Raw genomic sequence first — 21,834 nt, 5'->3', positions numbered from 1 at the left:
CTTGAGACCCACCCCCAGCCCCACTGTCAAACAGCGGCAGGGTGCGCACGGTGGAGGAGAGAAGTGATCCAGGTATCTGCAGGGTTCCACTTAGATCTTGTCACGGGACCAAAACCCTCGGCTGGAACTACTGTTTTTAAACGTGCCGGCCTGTGAAATGGAGGCGATTATTCCTTAAGAAGAGCCAACCTGATGAGGAGGATGAAGCCGCTGCTCTTGTTGATGCTCTTGTGGCGCGGTGGGTTCTGCGGCTCCCCCAGCGTCCAGATCGGTATGTTCTCTTCACCCATCTACTTGACAGCTCACGCTGCTCTTCTTAGTGCCTAAACCATTTGACAGTGAAAAATCCTTTCTTTCATATATTTTCTCACCGTCTGCTGTGTGAAATCGTCTTTGGTTTTGCGCCACAAAATGACCGAGCGTATGTTGGAGGCTTGTGGCTGCCGAGCAGGCGGCTCGATGATGGTTCATTCAAAACCATATCTAAAAATATTCCTTTTCCTTTTGGGCAATAGTTGGATATACATTCTACATGTGCCTTAAAACAAGAGCGAAACCGGGTGCGGGGAGAAATTTATATTTTAACTAAGTAGGCCACTACGGTTATGGGGATGACACATTTTCTCTCTCTCTCTCCCTCCCTCTCTCTCTCTCTCTCCCTCTCTCTCTCTCTTTCTCTCTCTCTCTCTATATATATATATATTATTTTTTTTTCCTTTTGTATTATTATTTATTTATTTATTTATATATATATATATTTGAACAAGGTCTTTTATAAGACGAATTTTAAAGTTGTAAACATTTTCGAAGTCAGACATGGGTATAGATTTACAATTTTCATATGGCATGACCTCTTAGTCTGCCAGGTCTCTTTTTGACCCTTGTCAAAAGCAACTATGAGCATGGGTTAACATTATAACAGCATCTCGTTTTATGGATGAGACTAAATGACGCAAACCATGATACTAAACATAAAGCATACGCTAACAATTGGGTCTAATTCAAATATTATGGCCCTGACAGGCAGCTAGTTATGTGTTTGCCGTCTAGAGATTCTGCTGGAGTTCTGCTACTGCAGTTCGCATTGCGATTATGGGCTTCAGCCATTTTAGCTCCACAACCATCTTTATGGTTTCGGCTGCACTACTGCTTATTATTTTGTTAGGCATCGATTGCATATGTAGTTAGAATTTGGTTATATGTGATATGGTTTTAGTAGTCACAAACGATCAGATTAAATATGAAATCATCACCAATGCATTTTATTGTAGTGCATTTGTAGCAGATAAAACAATGCATATACATACATAAATATAGTAAGGTAGTAGCCCACTACCAGATTTAACATGATCTTGGAACCCAAAAGTACTGAAGTCTGATTCTTGAGACTAAGGTTTAACATATTTGGATGTTCCAACATTAGACTATTTTTTTTGCTCAGGATGCTGATCTACTTTAGGACCAAATATAGGTTATTTCCGTATGAATTGTTGCTAAACGACCCCTTAATTGTCCTCATTGAAAATCGACTTAATATTTAACATTATTGCTTACCATTAGCCTATGTTTGGGTTCAGGATATTTGCAGTTGGCTACCAATGTTGTATTTATAAAATAATGAAGAAGGTATAAAGCCCTCTGTCACATTAGTGTAAAGACTAGATTCATGCAATGGACATACATTTAAAATCATTTATATAAGCACATTTATATAATTACGTCAGAGACATTATTTTCCAAAAAAGTATCACATCAAGCAATAAGTGTTACTACCCCAGAGCTATCAATCAACAGATTGTGGTTCAAGATATTGATGAACTATTTACGGATTATTGCTTGGCATCCGAAACAGCTATTGTATTTAGTTAAAAAAAGAGTATTGGAAAGTATTTTCTGAATGACTTCTGCTTGATTGTCGCATTATTAGAGATTAAATGGGACTGAATTGAGATTGCATTCATGCAGACCATGTAATTTCAATGGTTATAAGATATTGTCACATATACGTCATGTTTGTATAACCTTAAAAATAAATAACACATGAGGAAATAAGGTTCTCCCTGATTTTGTCTGAAGCTGCATACTGAATAGCATAAATAATACATCACTCGGTTGGTAAGTAGAGTGCCGTCATTAATTTTACAAGCTGCCAGCTTGTAAAATGGCAAACCCTGCAACACGTAATATGTCTTCAAAAAAGCATACTTTCTACAGCAGAAAGCAGTACACATATGTACGTAGTACTCCTTTTTGGATGCAGCCCTAGAGACACAGGTTGCATCTGGGCTAAATAAGGCTGGTGGCTCTACACTGCCTGCGCCCACAGCCGTGACATAGTTAACGGCTGGATAAATGTGCCCTGACAAGTTGAACGTGATACTGCAGTGTTATGACAGGTGTTATTCCAGTCATCACTGAGGTTATCAACTACTGAAATCTGTGTTTATCTGTTAGTGGTTTTGCCTATTGTATTGACCCAAGAATGCTTGCAGTGATATTTTGAAACCTCAGCATTTAAACCATAACTTCTTTGATACTCTTGTTGTCTCTGCAACTCATTTACTTTCATGAAGCTAAATATTAGTTTCAATTCAAACTAAGCTGACAGGCCAAATTGAGTCCTGTATTATTTGGAGTGCTACCTCAAAGCCCTCTCAGTAACTACCTCACACGTACTACCCCAACTATCTACTACTCTAGACTCAGGGCTATAGCAAGCAATTATTATATATATTTAAATAGTTATTTTAACTGAGAAACTGTGAAAGCCAAAACTGTAAAGTATGCAGGCTTCTATCACACCAGCAACAGGTTTGGCTATCTTTTCTGTCTGACCTTCTGTTGAAGGAAAGATTACGAAAATATATTTTTAATGAAAATAAAATGATTATCATGGTTGTAATGAATGATAGTTGCCAGATCATTGAGATGCATTCTGAGTATCTGCTGACCTTTTGGCAGGTAGACAAGAGAAGGCACTTCATTAGCATGAGTTACTAACCTGCTAATAGAAATTTACCCGACATATTATCAACATTTGAGGTTTCAGTGGGCCGCATATTACGGCAGTTTGGATTTTTTCTAAACAAACAGGGATGTGACATTGAACACAGGATTTGAGAGTTGCAAATAGTGCAAAATAGCAGAATAGAGCAACATTTAAAAATAAACAACCCAAAAAAGCTTGTCCCTCTTTGCAATCCCCATCCTATATTTTTCGCCATTGAGATGATGGCGTGTGAGAACGACGTGTGAGATATGTGATTGATAAGAAGGTGGAATTCCACGACCCAATCAGGCAAGAGATGCTCTGATTTGTCAAAAATGTGCCGTTGCCAGCAGGAATACAACAGATAGGACCCAATCGCAGAACGGGAAAGTAAATAAGGAATTAATAAAGGCAACACTATAAAGTTCCACCAACTGGCAGGGAAAAATGAACTACTACAGAACTAGAGATACAAGCAATGACAAAATCCCAAGACAACATCAACCATCTGACATGGGAACAAAGATTGTGAACTGGTTTATATGTGGAGAGGCTGATGACGGCAGTAGGTGCAGGTGGGGAGATCAAAGAGTAAGCTCAGGGAAATTAAGTCATGGCAGATATTGTAAGGCAGATTTGGAAAGAAAGGATTCGGCAAGAACTATTGCATTTCTAACAGATTTCCCTCGAACTAAAACAAATACAACTTCTTTTTTTTTTTTGGTGTGCAGCTTGCTCAAAATAAAGTTTTAAGTTGTTGACCTGGTGTATTGGAAATGTTCGGTTGCGAGTAGTTTCATGATGGCTGCTAGGATGTTCTATGTTGCAACTTGAGTGCTTTTGGTGGTTGCTAGGGTGTTCTGCACAGTTCCTAGTGTTCCAGATGGATGATAGGATGCTGATGATAGGACGTTGATGATAGGACGTTGGTGATAGGATGTTGATGATAGGACGTTGATGATAGGACGTTGGTGATAAGACGTTGATGAAAGGATGTATGTGATAGGCTAGGTTGATAGGACGTTGATGATAGGACGTTGGTGATAGGCTGTGGTGATAGGACGTTGATGATAGGACGTTGGTGATAGGACGTTGATGATAGGACGTTGGTGATTGGACTTTTTTTTTTTTCTTGAATCTGTGTTCGCGAGGGTTTGCCAGGATATGTTCTTTAAACACAGCGTTAGGTGTATCTAATGAGGTTCTTGTAGTGTATTTTGTCGTCTGTCAGTAACATGTTTATCATAACTTTTTAGGATTATTTGACTTTGCAGAATCTTTGTCATTGTGGCAGTTGACCCTGCTGTTAACTCTGGGCTCTTCACAAGGCAATGGTTTTGGTTGTACAGACCAGTTTATTTGAGCATTTTGCAAACGCTTGCAGGTAGAACAGATGTTACATTCTGGCGTCAGAGCTCCATGTGTGTGGTGATATCGGGTTATCCTGTATGCCTTGATTGCCATATGCACCAGAGGTGTTAAGGAGCCTCAAAGGGCCTGAGTCTGACTCAGGCCCTTTGAGGCTGCTTAAACCAGTCGTCAACAAGCCCTGGATATATTCTGTGCCAGTTAGCCTGAAGCCTGCCTTTTGAGTTCTTAGTAACATTCCCGTTACCTGAGGAGCCTGAGGGTTAACGTAGTTAATGTTGACATCACTGCCACTGCCGTTTGCCTTTACGTTTGTCCTTTCGGGTTCCAGTGTTTCTTTCCGATCATGTTCTGCTTAAAGGGACACTGTGTAGTGTTTTAAATAATATATTTGCTAAAATCAATGTCTTTATTCAGAAATATGTCCTCATTGGTGCAAAATTACCTCTGCCAATAATCTGATTTATCCTCCTGAGCGAAGAATTTCTTTTGTATTTACATTGAACGGGTAAGTTCTAAGGAGGCTTCCATGCCATTCCGGCTCGATGAAAAACTATAAAGGCTGAGAGGGACATAAAGCACTACGTGGTACTAACTAACTAAGCAAGTTTTCGCTCAGAGCAAGCGTGACTAAGTCGTAGAAGGAGCAACCAGTTTGCAACGCACATTTGAAAAAGCGAGGCGCTGGAGAGCACTGTTTAAATGCAAAATACAATTTTACCACGAGATGGGAGAGATTCCTACAAAGTGATCCTTTAAAGTGATGTAAGGTTAGATTTACGAATTAGCCAGCAGTTCATGTTTGCATGCCTTCAAGTTTGAATCAAGGTCCGCACAGGGTTAACAACAAAAAAAAAGCTTTGTAGAGGGAAATGCTTCTAAGAATTTTCTGCTTCTGTCTGATCAGTCAAATAGGAACAGATATTACATTTCACACCCTAATACTGGATATTGCCATTTCTTGGCAAATTTGGCAAATTTCATTCAAATTATAGCGCTTAGATCCTATAGTTAGGCAATAGATCTAGCCTATATCACATTTTAACAGGCCTCAACAATTGCATTAGCCTTTTATAGGCTGCTTTATTATATGTTGGATCTAATGAGAGATCTTTGCCTGCAAATGTAAAAAAATGAAAAAGAAAATCTCCAAAACTATCTGTGCATGTTTATTCTATTCACGCTGAGCACCAATGTGATCTTAAGCTGGGAACAAATCAGTCTACATGTTTCGAGTCTAGCGGTGTTAACTGAAATTGAAACGCCGAAACAATGACATAAAAGCGGGCAAAAAGTGAAATGATGCCGTCGGGTTTCACCAGTTAACACCGCTAGACCCACAGTGACTTGGACCGATGAGCAAGACTTTCGCTCCCCGCTTTCGATCGCTTTATTACACTTTATGGGCTTTCAGGACATAGAAAAACACAAATCCAAACGGGCAGGTATTTGAGATCTTCTGATAAATTTAATGGTGCCGGATTTGTTCTATACGCTGAAACGCTTCATTAAAATATATAAAAAAGAATTAATCATTCAAACACTTCTACATTGTCCTTTTCTATGACTTTTGTCAATGGTTTGTTGTGAGACCAAGCACCCTCTAAATTCATAGATGTATGAAGTCTACCATTATTAGACATTGATCTTAATGTAAACTTATTTATCTTGGGGTGTGGTTCGCCAATTGATTTTATTCGTCTATCAATCTTACTTGTTACTCTTTAGTGAAATTAATAGACTCCTTGTGTGTTATCTTCCTCTTCCTTCACATTCAACCCAAAATGTATTTTAATTATTGCAGTTTTTCTAACAAATATATTTGTATTCCTCTTCCTCAGGTGGATTATTCCCAAGGGGGGCCGATCAGGAGTACAGTGCATTCAGAGTCGCTATGGTCCAATTTGGAACAACAGACTTCAGACTTACGCCACACATCGACAATTTGGAGGTGGCCAATAGTTTTGCTGTGACTAACTGCTGTAAGTATTTGAAATTTGGTTGTATATTTACTTGATTAAGTGTCTCTGCAGAGGGACAAATATCTCTGACTTATCACACTCAACCCATTCTACAGTAAAGATCTTGTTCTGGTATTAACATTATTATGATCAATGCACAGATTACTGTCCTGTTGTTAATTGTCAGTGGTGTTGAATACGTTTATGAACGTTTGACCATATATGTTGCAAAGATCTACCATGTTTATATACTTTACTTATATTCTTCATTTGCGACTATGAAGGGATTTTCTTCTTTGCAGCATCAATGTATACACTGGTTAACTCATTGTATGTGTTGGGAGCTTTGGAGGCTGTTTCTATCCTACACTATACTCAGATCTCTGAGAGTAGAGTTTTAGGTCATTTTTAAGTCATTTATCAATTGTGCTTAAGAGGTTCAAAGACTGTATATCAGAGACGGCTATGTTAGTTTATTAACATACATTTTTGCTACGCTAGTTCAGTGAACTGAGCTGAGAACTGAGCAAGCTGCAGTTCCAAGTGTTTTTGTAGAGGTCAGGCAAAACTTACCTTCTTTTGGAGATGCAAGCCTTCAACATTCAACAACCGGTGTTGATTTCCAGAGCATTTCAGTTACTATAACGTTAACTGTCCGATCTGCTCCAAGGGAGTCGAGTACTTCCTGAAAGTGTTGAATTCATCTGGCTGCTGGCTTGTTCGGATCTACAAATGTTTCCAGGGGTATATTGGCTCGTACATCTACTTGAGTGAAACATAATATTAGAACCTATGCACATACTTTTCTGGAAGTGTACCAACCATTCTTAGTTGGCACCAAAAATGCTTTAATTTTTAAATTAAATTCCTTAGACATCTCTGTTGATCGGACACTATCCCAACTTCAGATATACAACACGGACTCACAAAATAAAAGTTTTATCAAAAACCAACATGGAAACCTTGCTTGCTTTACAACAACATTGCTTTACAGCAATGTTACAGAAAATCTTTTGCTGTAAAGTCAAATATTACGTCATGTTCTCCTTAAAGGACAATACACTGCTCTGGGTGATCAAACCATCATAACCTTCTCTCTTGGCTTCACTAAAACATCCCTTACCAGGATAAACTCTCATAAAGAAGATTCTCCTGAAGAGGATTAAGGTTGTGAGCACTCTTACCTATACAGGTATTGTACTTTAGAGGGTAGGTGACCCCCGTGTTGTAGCTCAAAGCCAAATACTATACATTTTAAAAATTCTCAGGGGGGTTGGGAGTTCTCATCGGGGGGTGTCATAAGACTGAGTTGCTATCCCTTTTTTTATGGCTGATGCAAACTTTGTGATACTTTCCTTATCTAGTAAGGCTAGGCATCGTTGAGTATATTTATTTTCCTTTTTTATTCAGCTCAAAGCACAATCAATTTCTCTAATTACCGTTTCCTACGTTACCGATGAGCCACTGCGTTTCAGCCGAAACAGTTGAAATCGGTTAGCAGCTAGTTGCTAGCGATATCAAAGATGGCTGTCTATTCTGATTGTGAGAATGATGGCATCACAACATTTTGGTCTGTTCAACAGTAAATAATAATAATACATTTTGAATATTATATTATTAGGGTGAATTATTTTCCAAGTAACCTTACTCTTTCGATGTAATTCTTTAAGTCTATTATGAGTCCAGTCACCAGGCTACATAGCAGAGCCATTGGCTAATTACAATTACTCTATGGTAAACCTCACTCCCTGACCCTTTAGAGCGCTATCATTTGCTGACCCAAATCAGGTTGGCTATTGTAAATGTGTATTGTTATTAATACCATTTGTATCGTCATTAATACCAGACTGCTTAAAGATCCAAGTCTTTAGTAATACCACTATCGATACTTTTCTATCATTTGGTTGAAAGACGAACTGTATAGAACTGTATAGTCTGTGACTGTTAGATTTCTGATCAGAATTAAATCCAATAAGTAATAAATAATAAAATAAACACTGCTGATGCTGGGCATTGCCTTGTAATGGGGTGCTGGCCGGTGAGCAGGCTGGTAACCGTCAGGGGTGTCCAGGTATCCAGTCACACAGTCACCACAACGTACAAAAACAGACTGAATTATGGTAAACTGGGTTAGCTGGGGCAGGGTGGACAGAAAACATGGAGGCAACCTCTAATCTAGTGCCTAACAGCAGCAATCCCGGCTCACCCAGTCGCAACAGCAGCTGAGGGCACCCCTAGGCGCCAGACTGGCTTTGTATATCTCAGCAGAGGCAGCCTCCCTGATAACAGATGGCAGACTATTCTATAGATAGTGTGCTCAATAGGGGAAGGCTCTGTTTCCTTCTGATTGCTTCTTAACCTTTAGTATTGAAAGAAGGCCAGCTCTCGAAGACCGGAGGGGCCAAGAAGGACTATAAGGAATGATAAGGTCCTTCTGGTAGGATGGTGCTTATTCGTGCAAGACCTATAGGTTTAGGTAAGCAGTAGCACCATAAATTCAGAAGCTGCAGTTATTGGGATCCAGTGGAGAGAAGCAAGAATAAGTGGAATATGCTCAAATGTTATCTTTCTAGTTAGTAGTCTTTTCAGCTTTTTGTGGTAACAATTTTTACAGTAATCATCAAGTCCTGGGGATGATGACCCCAGGACTTGTCTGGCCATGCAAGAGGAGAGACTTGAAGTTTATTCTAACGTCATTTGCGTTGTAGTTTTCTGATGCTTCGTCTGAGGATGTGATTGTCTTCATTGAGCCATGGTGCTGTTTTTTTGACAGTGAAAAGTTTTTTAACACTGAACAGTGAACAGTGAGACTATCCATCCCATCCGTTATAGTAAGGGAGAGGAGCAAGTGGCAGGGGAAACTATAAGAAGCCTGGTGGTCACCACTGGGCAGAGAAACCACCACCTTGAAAGTTTGCATACAATTGTTGCATAAAGATGAGGTATAATGTGAGACAACCAAGTCTGAGATTTCAACCACACAGGTCAAGACAAGATGCAGGGTGTTTCCACCATTCTGGGTAGGTTGCCTGAATCCAAACGTGTCTATGATAGACAGAAGACCTTTGTGAGAGATCAGACGGATTATTCACATGAATGTTGAAATCCCCAATAAGCAGAACATTGTCAGAATATGTAACAATCTAATTCAGAGACCTCATCCACGGAATATCTATCTCTGAGTCTAAGGCTCAATCTAAATGAATGTGTCAGGGCTGACTAAGACATCTATATGCATAACCCAGTATAAAAATACTTTGCTTGGAGGGCTGCTTGCTTTCGCAAATGGAATATTTAGTACTGGTAAAAATATGGGAGTTGTGTCCTAAACTCTATTAACATGTTTAAAATTGGTGTTTCCAACTGCACCTCACTTTACAACTTGCTGCCATTATGAGTTCACGACTTCTGCTCTATGGCAATAATGTTGCAGCAAGTCAACTTAACTCTAGAAAGGACCAGCCTTTTCTGTCTTGACCAATCAGTCTCCCCGAATAGATGAAGTAAGTGTTTCTTTCAAATAGTTAAAAGTTGTATGACAGTGACTTACAGGACTCTAGGCTGAGCGGGTTCTGATGAGCCCACAACCAGAGCTCGACCGCAGCTCTGTGAAGGGAACAAATGTACCAATACTTTCCTCATGGTGGAAAGTTCAGACACATGGATGTGAGCAGCAGGGGGTACCAGCCCCTCGCCTCAGACCAAGTGGGAGTGGCACATCCCCCCCCTCCCAACCCGTCACTGAGGAATCAGTGAAGACATCCAGGTCTGACATCATCTCCCCAGGGGAAGCCTCCTCAACATCTAGGTCCACTGACATCGAGCGGGATACAGTGAGAACCTTGAGTTGTAATGCCTCTGTTGACATCACTGATGAGCGAACCACCGCTGTAGTTCACTCATCTGCAAACGTCAACAGGACAGCAACTCGCCGCGGAGGGGAGAGTTTCTCTGTCCTAGTTGCTGAGTCGAGGTTAAGTGAGTGTGTGTGGATGACGTCTAGCTTAAGCAGCCTCACCTGGCTGAGTCTGATTCAACTCGGTGAGACTTCACACCTGTCGCACATTGAGTAATCAGTGTGCACACTGGAAACCAGCCATCTCCACACACACTCATGGTAACACGGAGCACCATTGTCATGTATTATTGTCTGCAACATTACAATGAACCGGTCTTCCAACACCACTTCCCTGTGTCCTTGTCTGGAGGAGCCCAGCAAAAGTCACCTCGGTGGAGTGTAGCAAAGAACATTGTTAGAGTAATATATCATCGCAATAGTATCTGTTCTCGCCGCTCCTCTGAGAGCAGAATCAGAAAAACGCTGAGATAAAAAAATAAAGAGATGTTGTTGACACCTAAGCAGCCATAGTGGCCGCTTAGCTCCCAGCTCCCACGCGCACTGAGCTGGTCTGCTGGTCGGCCAGGGAGGGACCAGGCCCTCGTAGGCCACGCCCATAAAGGTAGAGCGGAGCAGTTTACTGTGAGCCTTGACAATAGAAAGGTCGAAGTTAGTGTCCCTGAAATCTGTGGATGTAAACCAATCTCCCTCTTGCACACGTCAGAACAACGCTCTAATAGTGAACCATCTGACTTTCAGGGTTGTAGCTTGGTTGTTGAAAACGCTGATATCCAGAATGGTTCTAATCTCCCCTGACCTCTTGGGAACTAGGAGTCAAACCCTTGGCTTGCCAGGCTCAAAATTACCATTTCTCTTTGGATTTATTTATTTTTTGTCGCTAAAACCAGTGACATTCTTAGATTGGATAGAGTAATAGTTGTTGGTTATTTCCATATTCATGTTTATTTTACATTCAGTACTGTTTTTGATTTTGTTAATATATCAAGGCAGGTACATACTTTGGGCCTTATGGTGTTGATATTGATAGTATCTGCCCTGAGGAGCTGTTTGTTTAGATAATGCCTTTTATTAGGTGTTGTTCTGAACCCAGGCCCCTGCCTTCAAAAAATGGGGAAAAACCAGCTCAAGGATGAGAAGTTCTCAGCAGTGTTTTATTGAAGCCTGGTTTTATTGTGTTACAGTGTGGATGTTTTCCTGTTGGATGTTTACTTTAATGTGCATTGATGTGTAGCTTTGGAAAGTGTGTCTCGTCTTAATTAGGTGAGTGCTGCACGCAACTAGTATTCTTCTTAGGTTTCTTTCTTTCTTTCTTTCTTTCTTTCTTTCTTTCTTTCTTTCTTTCTTTCTTATTCTCTACAAATTTTGGGACTTATCTCCTTCCTCAATTTTTCACCTAGAGGCTCCATTCAAATTTAAAAATGTTCAAATTAGCTTGGAATCGCGCGCTGCTTTTCAGATTTTTAAAATGTTTTATACTTTTTAAGATATTCTACTTTTAAAATACTATCTTTTTTTAACACGGGAGTCAATGGGAGGACGGCAGAGCCGGATTGGGCTAATTTTGGAGGACGTTCAGGCAGTGTTGCCAGATTGGGCCTTTTTTCCCGCTCTATTGGGCTACTTTTAATCACGCGACCAGTTCGCTATTCTCTTAAACACACACACACACACACACACACACACACACACACACAAACAAACACACACACACGCACACACGCACACACACACACACCAGTGCAGGGCAATACATTTAACCTTTCAGATTCTTCAGTTCAATTCATTTTACATTTCTGCATTTTTAGCAATGCTTTGTGCTTTTCATTCAGCTGTCACTTTATTTGTTTCCAACCATTTACATTTTCTTAAATGGTGTGCATGTTTACATTGTTTACTCCATTTAGACTTTTGAACTTCTGTTTAAATCCCTTCACTTGATTTAAGCCATTTAACATTTCTTTATGTCTTAATCTATGTGGCTTTATTAAAAAATATTACTTTATACTACAGCACTCATCGCATTTTCTGCAGGAAATGAATTTTCTAGTTCTAGATGTTCTCTTATGTAAACTCATCCCAGGGGACGAATGATGCCATCACTTTTTTCAGGCATGAAAATTGCAAGATTGAGCATTTAGAGAAAGCCACAAATCTCCAAATCCTCATCTCCAGCTAAACGTTGGTTAACCACTTTGAACAATATGGTTAACGATGCTAGAGCTGATTATTTTGCTGACCTAAGTAATGGAATTCCTAAATCATTGTTTGGAATTATTAGCAATATTGTTTCACCTGCTGTACCATATGTGATTATGTTCTCCATTGATGACTGTAATCACTTTCTCACTCACTTTGTTGACCAGGTTAGAAGGTAAAGGCAAGCATAGGCCCCTCATCCAGGCTGTACTATGCATCCATCATTCTGGACTCTTTCAGTATTCTTTACCTAAATGATCTCACTGATCTAGTGGGTAAAGTGAATCCCTCATCCCTCCTCTCCTCCTCATTAGATATCTTACGACACCGGTTTTTAAATGCTTACTTCTATTGGTCTCTGTGTGTTTTCTTTTTTTTAAGGGTCCCATTGCATGAAAATTTCCCTTTATGAGGTTTTCTAACATTAATATGAGTTCCCCTAGCCTGCCTATTTTACCCCAGTAGCTAGAAATGGCGTTTGGTGTAAAACGAGCACTAGGTATCCTGCTCTGTCTTTGAAAAAACGAAGCTCAGACGCGCCGATTTAGAATTTCCCCCTATGTCGTCATACGGGGACATGTTGCCTCCCCTTTCTCTGCTTTGCCTGTCCAGAGAATTTGGCCCCGCCAATGAGACAATGAGCTACTACCGTGCAAATGCCACGTGTGTGTGTGTGTGTGCGTGTGTGTGTGTGTGTGTGTGTGTGTGAATACACACACTGTAACGCAAGTGTTGTGCACTTCTTTGTTATTTGGATAACCGTTCTGCGCATTACACGTTGGGTTCTCTGACGCCTCTGGTATTTCCACAATGAGACTCGTAGTGGGGGTTATCTCAGCCATGGTTGAGAAGGGATCGGGGAAAAGGAACTTTGGCTTTGACTCCCTGAAGTACATGAACCGCGACATGGAGGAGAAAGGGATCGTTGCCCGCGATTGTCTCCCGCTTGGCTGCCGCGAGGCACCACCACCGGGGCTCCGGCGGGAGACAATCGCGGGCAACAATCCCTTTCTCCTCCATGTTGCGGTTCAGTCTACTTCAGATTGATGTGGAAGTAGAAGAACCAGAGAAGAAGGAGAACCCGACGCAGTCGTTGGGATTCATAATATCATCTGGAGGCGCACACAGCTTTTGGCGTGTGATAATATATATTATATGATATAGATATCTATGTATAATATGATATTATTTAGATATAGATCTCCAGGACTCCCGCCGGAGCACCCGGAGTGTTCTAGAATATTTACAGAACCTGGCCAAAAGCTGTGTGCGCCTCGCCATTGCGATACATCCACTGTAAACAGAGCGCATGGTACCGTGGCCGCAAGCTGCTCAGGGCCACATCCTCACCCTCCACATTGACCCGCCTCTAAATAATGGCACGTTTGTGGAAAGCTCATTGTGGGACTGGCTCGTAGTGGCTGTAATTCTGCACCATTCTGCTGACGATATATAATGGGCACATCTTTTTATCCCAATAAGCTTGATCAATTGGCTATTTTTCATGATTACATTAACTATCAATAAATTAATGGCTGATCATTGTATTTCCCTGAATGTGGATAAGATAGACGTTCTGTTCATTGCCCCTGACAAATCTAGGATTACACCTTATTCTCTTCCTAGGTTTCATCTTTGATCACTTTATGTGTTTCGATTATCATGTTGGCCCCTAACTAAGCTTAGGTCTATTGTAAGAAAAATTTAAATGGAAATGTTCTATACATGATTTATTTCTTCACGTTTACATTTCTGTTTTTACCTGCCTCAGCATATCTGCGTTGGATCATTTACACATTTTTCAAAATGCTGCTGCAAAGCATCTGACAAGGTCCTGCTGGAGACCTGATACTAGCCTGTCTCTCATTTTCCTACACTGGCTTCCCATACATTAAGAGTACAGTAAAATCCTGGTCTGCACCCATAGAGCCCTGCATGGTCAAGACCGCTTTTACATTTGGACATACTGTAACACACTGATTCTTGCCTACTTTTCCTTCTGCCAAAACGTATATAATATTATGAATAAAATAACCGCATATAACGTGAGATATGCGGTAGCTCATGGTCTGTGGACCGCACTCCCTCAACATAATGTGGACTCTGTGGACACCGCAGATAACAGCTAGTTTTGGCTATCCCTATGCTGGTTGTTGCAAAGTGTTTGCCTGTGAATGGGGATATATCAATAAACTGGACTTTAATGAAAATGTTTAATGAAATTGAAAATACCCAAATTCTACTATGTATTAAGACAATTAATTGTTATACTCTCTCTCTCTCTCTCATATAGTTTGCTCCCAGTTCTCCCGAGGTGTCTATGCCATCTTTGGCTTCTACGACAAAAAGTCAGTGAACACCATCACCTCGTTCTGCGAGACGCTCCACGTGTCCTTCATCACTCCCTCGTTTCCTGTGGAAGGGATGAACCAGTTTGTCCTCCAGATGAGGCCGGAGATAAAGGGGCCGCTGGTGTCCTTAGTGGAGTACTATAAATGGGAGAAGTTTGCCTATCTCTATGACAGCGATAGAGGTAACGGTACTCCTCGTTATAACTCATTATATAAATGTGCTACCACCAAGAAAATATTTATGCAACTATTTATATTCTGTGTGTAGGTTTGTCAACTCTTCAGGTGATTCTGGATACAGCAGCTGAGAAAAAATGGGTTGTCACAGCGATTAATGTTGGAAACCTGAAAGATGAGAGGAAAGATGAGGCCTACCGCTCACTATTTCAGGTATATACACACGCATACATTCACATTCCCCCAATCTCTGATATCTTTCCTCTCTAATAGAGCCAATGATGTAGAAGGTTGATGTTGACTATGCAGAAGTCAATTCTTTCAGGATGGGTACGAATGGGTATGTTTGAATATAATAACAATGTATGCGCTGGGGGTCTCCCTCAGCATATGTGGTTCAACGTCTGTAAGTGTGGACTGCCAGAAGGATTTCTAGCCACTTATACAGTGAGAGGGATCATTCGTCTCCCTATCATTATGGTTTATCTCCTAGTGTAAATCAGAGTCCCCCACTGAGGTCAGCAGTCTTACGATTAGGATACAGTCCTCCTTGATGTCTGCCAGACACAGTGTCCAGTGTCAGTTTAAGCCTGTAAACAACCTTGTGCTCTACATCAACCGCATGCTCTGCCCAGGCCCCAGTCACCTGCAGTCAGTCTCCATAAAGCCTTTGGGCATTGATCGATGGAGGTCATAGAAGTGCTGCAATTCCCATATCCCATTAGAGACTTGTCTTTTACTACAGTTTCTGCATGCTACATTTTGTTAATTTCATTAAATTCTAGTTATCCCCTGATCGGATATCTATTATTGTTAACTGTTATTGTGCCATTGTGGAACAACCATTGTGTTAGTACTATCTATAATTGAATTTGTGTTTTAATCACGTCAAGCATTTTGTAGCAATTTGTGTAAAATTCTCACTTGCTGTCCCAGGATCTGGAAATCCGTAAGGAACGGCGTATTATTCTGGACTGTGAACAAGACAAAGTTAAAGACATCATGGAACAGGTTGGATTGATCTATCTATCTATCTATCTATCTATCTATCTATCTATCTATCTATCTATCTATCTATCTATCTATCTATCTATCTATAATCGATCAGTGCTCATTTTTAAGGCAAAGGTAAAGGTAAAACATATTATGTTAACTTTAGCGTTTACAAAGTAAGATAACATGTGACCAGTGTTTGTAATAACGCTATTTAAAAGAACGGCGCTAGGTAACCCCTGTATTTTTTCAGTAACGGGACAATCTAACTAATTACTGTTTCTGTTGTTACAACGCCGTTACCGTTACTGTACGTTAAATGCGGTGCGTTATTATGAATTGATTGAATTAACTGCGTAATCCGAACGCACCCCTGGCTCCACACAAAAACTGCTAGTGAGGAGACCGGGTTAACAACGAGATAAGCCAGTGGTTCTCAAACTTTTTATACCGCGTACCACCACAGAAAATATTTGTCTCCCCAAGTACCACCATTATGACAGATGAAATAAAATATAACAACATACAGTAGCGGAGGCCTGCGGCCCTATTCAGCTGCGCACATCTCATGCAGGAGGCACATTTATTCTTAAAAATAATATTATTTATTGTTAGCTGTTGTCAGCTGTACAAAGTGGTAGCCCTAGAACAGAGACACGGAAACACATACACATACAAACACAGCAAGTGAGAACATGATCTCATGGTCAATGTATTTCCTTTTGTACAGTGGCGGCTGGTGGTTTTTAAAGTGAGGGAGGAAGGACTGCGTGCTTAGTTGCCATTGGCCGGCTTGCACTGTTAGTGGCGTATGGTGGCTTAAGTATGTGAGACTCAAGTTGTTTCTGGGCGTTTTGGGGAACTACAAAATAGCAGGGAGGGATAATTATGTGAATTGATACAAATACACCAGTGGCAGCATTGTACTTTGAATGCTGGTGGGCAGCATGTCTTGGACTACAAGGGCAGAAGTAAAGGATGCAAAGCCAATTAGTCAAATCAGGCCTACTCTTGATTTGTAAAACTAAATAAAAAAATCTGGGCCTCATATTGGGACTATTTTTGCCCTCAATGACTGAAGCTATTGGTTGTATTTTGGCTATGTTCATTTTAAGAAGTTTTAAGAAAAATGAAAACACAAGACCAAAAGTGATGCCATTTAAAACGCATCATGCTCTGAATCATTCACTATCATCCTTTACACAATATCAAACAGAATGGTCAGAGTTACAAACAATTAAAAGAACAAGAACATTATTTCACAACTTTTTGCATGGGCTGTGGTATTTTGATTGTATTGTTTTTAATCTAACGATTGTTTTTTTTTCTAATTCCTCTGTGTACTACTTGATAGCGCATTGCGTACCACCAGTGGTACGTGTTCAATAGTTTGAGAACCACTGGGACAAGCGATTATGATTGGTCATGTTTCATGGTAGCCATTCGGAGCCAGTGTTTTTACACACAAGCCAGGACACGCACGCACGCACGCACGCACGCACACACGCACACACGCACACACACACACACACACACACACACACACACCAAACAGATTCGACGAAGCAGCCGAAATGGCGAGTCCGGAGCAATCCGATGAAAAGTTGGCATTTTCTGTAGGCCTAGCATTCGGCAGATGTTCCACAGCCTTTGCAACCAAGCAAATTAAAATTGTGTTGGAAGTATATCAGGGCCTTGAATGGGCAGTTCAACCATTTAACACATTAAGGCCAAGTGAAAACTGTTCAGAAAAGTCAAATTCTTTGACATATAGCAACTTTTTTTTTAAAGTAACGCAAATAGTTACTTTCCCTGGTAACTAGTTACTTTTATTATAGAGTAATTCAGTTACTAACTCAGTTACTTTTTGGAACAAGTAATGAGTTACTATAACTAATTACTTTTTTAAAGTAACGTTCCCAACACTGTATTTGACTAATATATTCAGTATTATATTACCGTCAAATTAGGTCCTGCATGTACCTTTTTATTTAGCATTTATTAAATGTATGCCTTTTGGCATCATGTGAGTTCATTGCATAGTCTCTATTGTATCCTCCTGTCTACTTTCTACAGTTTCTTCGTCTGTATGGATTAATACTTTCTTAATAATGTTACCAAAATGCTACACAAAATAGTATGATGCATTTTTGCAACAAAAGTGGTGCAAAGCATTCATTGGTTTGTTTCTTATGCTCTTTGTTGATTGGGTGGTTATGTATAGTCACATAAGATGACCAAAAGGAGTATTGTTTGCTGCCGGAGGGCATTTTATTACGACCAGCAATCTAGTCATTTCCGATATTTTTGTCCTCAAAGCCAATGTATTATTTAGTTTATCAGCATTACAACATAACAAAATCTATAGTGTATATAGAGTTGCAAGCACATAGATATCAATGGCAGATAGTCTTGAGTTTTTTATACTTGTTATTGTACAAGACACTGAAGGATTAATGCCCTAGACCAGGGGTCGGCAACCCTAGGCACGCTTGCCACCACTGGCACGGGGCAGCATAATCATTGGCACACTTGGAAAAAAAAAAAGAAAACAACCGTATTTTTTATTTTTATTATTATTATTAAAAAATTTCACAGCACAATGCGGCAGCATAGTCATTACTACCGATTTTTTTTGCACTTTATTCTGTTTTGGGCATTTTCTCCAAGTGCAAATATGTTTAAATTAGTTACAGAAAGCAGTGTTCTGAAATGGGATCAATTAATAGTTTTTAAACCTATGTTGTGAGTAATAGAGAAGAAAATATTTAAAATATTGTTGCAAGTGGCCTGTATGCATCGCCTTCACATGGTTTTGCAAAGCTGTGCAGGTCTTAAAGATATTGATGTGGATGGTTCCAACATTCTCATATATTCTTGTTTTTTCTATTTCTCACAGTGCAAATATGTTTTTGAATGAGTTTCTGAAAATGTTGTTTTAAGATGGGACATGTGTAATTATAATTTGTAAGCCCAAGTTGCAAATATAACAACCAAAAAAACATTTAAAATGTTAATGCATAATTGTGGACTATATGGAAATAGTACAATTCCAGGTTTCTCGAAATGTTTTTGGTCGCTGTGTCATAATTCAGCTTAATTTTTAATATATTGTTGCTTAAGGCACACTCATTAACGAGAAAATGTCAAACTGGCACTGCATGTTGAAAAGGTTGCTGACCCCTGCCCTAGACTGTAAAAAGTGGTTGATGGACTGTTCGCTGTGAAAGTTATTATGTTGTTACAACTGCAATTACTATTACATTTAACATTTTACATCAAACCAAAAGTAATATTGTTACGTACATTTTTATTTTCAAGTGGCATTAATCAGTGATAGGCTATGTCATCTATCACATTTTGAAACAACCTTGCCCAACACCTGCGATCACACCACTTAAGGCTTTCTGAAGCTTTCAAGCTTTCAAGAAAATGTATTTTCTAAAGGGTTCATTACTAGCGATAGCGTTGGGTTAGCGTTTTTAAAATGTTGCAATGCATGTTTATGGTTACTAATAACTGTAACACCCTATACTAATTAGTTATTCAAGTAACATTTTAGTAAAAATAGAAGGAATGCATTACACTTTCTTAATAATATCCTTTGTCATCTTCTCACACACACACACAGACACAGACACACACAAACACCTCAACACACACGCACGCAAGCACGCACACACACACACACACACACACACACACAGTGAGCACAGAGATAATATCAATATTCGTTGTATTTTTATTCGTAACGGGAAATAAGTAAGGGATAATGCCCGACGAGGTGTCCATTATCAGGAATTAATGGACGACGTGGAGGCCTTAGAAGCGTCCGATGCGCAGTGGAGGACGGTTTCCTCCGCAAAGTCCATTAATTCTTGATAATGGACACTTCGAAGGGCATTATCCCGCTTTTACCATGGTCACTTGCCAAAGAAAAAAACAGTAATTTATATTTTCATGCGTTTTACAATCCAAAAAAATCGTAAGGCTCTTATGCAACGGAAACGTTGTTCACTCCTCCAGCAAATAGGACGGACATTAGATACGACTTGGCAACGGGAGGTATTCTAGTCCACTCAGCTATGAGCCAGAGAGCTAACATTATGCATTGTACATATTTATAATTCGAAATTCGTCCCAGCCTTTATACCACAGATACTATAGGGTCTATAGCATATAACTGCATTTTCTGATTACAATTTAATGCATTTTTCACAATTTGCAAGCTCTCGATTTGAAGGCTGAATAGACAATTTGACTGGAACTACTTAGCTGGTGTCCATATATCAGGGATTAATGACACCCTGCAGCCAATCAGAATTGATTATTGCCCCAGACCATGGTATAACGCAAAAGTAATATACACGTCACAGTTCTCGGGAGATGAACTACTTTTAACAGCAGTAACTTTGTAACCTTTGTTCAACACAGCTCAATGCTGCTTCATGAGCCCACTTATCTCTGGGCCTCAAAGTGTAGAAGGCACATACGGTTTATCATGGCAATTAATGATATGATCTGACAGTAAAGGCTTGCAAATCAAACAATGTTTTAACCATGTATGCACATTATTAAGCAGTCTTAAAAGTGCCTCCCAAGTAGAACATGTATTGAGTCCTATAAATAACATCGAAATCTTCACAAACCCCATAAATAAGGGCATCATTTTAAAGGGATTCATTCTTGGGATTCAATTAATTCGTATTGAGTCTATCAATTGAAAATAGCCATGCCACCCTGCCCTAAATCTGATCAGAATTATTAAATTAGATTAAATTTGAATGTCTAGTTTGATTCTACCCAATCAATGTTGAAATTAAGAATGGTCACATTTTCTTTTTCCAACAGATCATCACCATTGGCAAGCATGTGAAAGGATACCACTACATTATCGCTAACTTGGTAGGTGGATTACCATATCATTCTCTGTCATTATTACTATTCTATATACTTCATTATTAATCAGATTTGATTTTTGTATTGGTATTTTCTGCAAATCTCAAATTTCTTAATACCTTAAATATATTTAAACGTTTTTTTATCTTAAGGTTTCTACAAAAGAAACAAAAAAAAAGTACATAGTTGCATACAAATGCACTTAAGCAAAAGTTGTTAGGAAATGGAACTAAATACAGTATAATCTACTCTATTTTGCTATATATATTTCAATTTAGAGTATTCATTACTATGACAAAGCTTTAATGTGTGTCTTCATGTTTTTCAGGGGTTTGTAGACGGGGATCTTTCTAAAATCCAATATGGAGGGGCCAATGTTTCAGGATTTCAGATTGTTGACTTTGATGATCCTGTGGTGGCGAAGTTTGACCAGCGCTGGGAAGGCCTGGAAGAGAAGGAGTATCCAGGGGCCGACACAAGGATCAGGGTATAAATAACTTTTATTACTACATTAACTGTTAAATTCAGCTATTTAAAAGTGCCTGGCAAAAAGTTTGAAATCAGTTCAATCAATTCATTACTGTGATATTCAAATTATCTGAATGTAACGGAAGGATAACATCTACTGGTTTTGGGCTTTTATGTTATTGTTACTGTTACAATATAAATATTTTCGTTTGAAATGTGCTCTAAAACACACTCTGTCATGTAGGGGCTTGTTAAGACTACAGATAGCCAGGTTAATTTCCCCATGGTAAGTTGTTTTTGCGAGCATCACTTTTCTAAGGTGGGCGTCGTTTGGAGAGAGAAGGGGGAGAGTGGGGTGAGGATTGGATTCCTTTTTCAAAATCTTGACTGGAGCTACCATGATATCACATATCTTGCTAATTTAACCTCCAACAACGCAGTGTGTGCACCGGTGTAGAATTGAGCGGCGTCTAGCGGAATAAACTGGGTGGAATGGAATACAATATTCCTAATTACATTTGAAGTAGTGCATAATCCCATGGAATTAAGAAACGTTGTGTTTTTGTTACCTTT

General features: G+C 39.6%; 1 protein-coding gene across 3 annotated transcripts in view; it reads left to right on the top strand.

Annotated features, from left to right (window-relative positions):
* Positions 1 to 201: 201 nt before the first annotated feature.
* LOC307071912 (glutamate receptor 2-like) overlaps positions 202 to 21,834 on the top strand; it is a gene marked incomplete at both ends in the record, with an annotated part of 44,593 nt that continues 22,960 nt past the window's right edge. For 2 of the 3 annotated variants that reach the window (XM_079731038.1, XM_079731037.1), the window contains 7 exons: positions 202 to 271; positions 6,199 to 6,339; positions 14,667 to 14,906; positions 14,993 to 15,114; positions 15,838 to 15,912; positions 20,746 to 20,799; positions 21,122 to 21,280. In XM_079731038.1, coding sequence (XP_079587164.1) covers positions 202 to 271; positions 6,199 to 6,339; positions 14,667 to 14,906; positions 14,993 to 15,114; positions 15,838 to 15,912; positions 20,746 to 20,799; positions 21,122 to 21,280 — 861 coding nt within the window. The remainder of the gene's footprint in view (positions 272 to 6,198; positions 6,340 to 14,666; positions 14,907 to 14,992; positions 15,115 to 15,837; positions 15,913 to 20,745; positions 20,800 to 21,121; positions 21,281 to 21,834) is intronic. The other variant, XM_079731039.1, reaches the window with a different exon arrangement.

This window comes from Pollachius pollachius, assembly GCF_949987615.1.
Source record: "Pollachius pollachius genome assembly, chromosome: 2".
Classification (NCBI taxonomy): Eukaryota; Metazoa; Chordata; class Actinopteri; order Gadiformes; family Gadidae; genus Pollachius; species Pollachius pollachius.
This window is presented reverse-complemented; position numbering and strand designations above follow the sequence as displayed.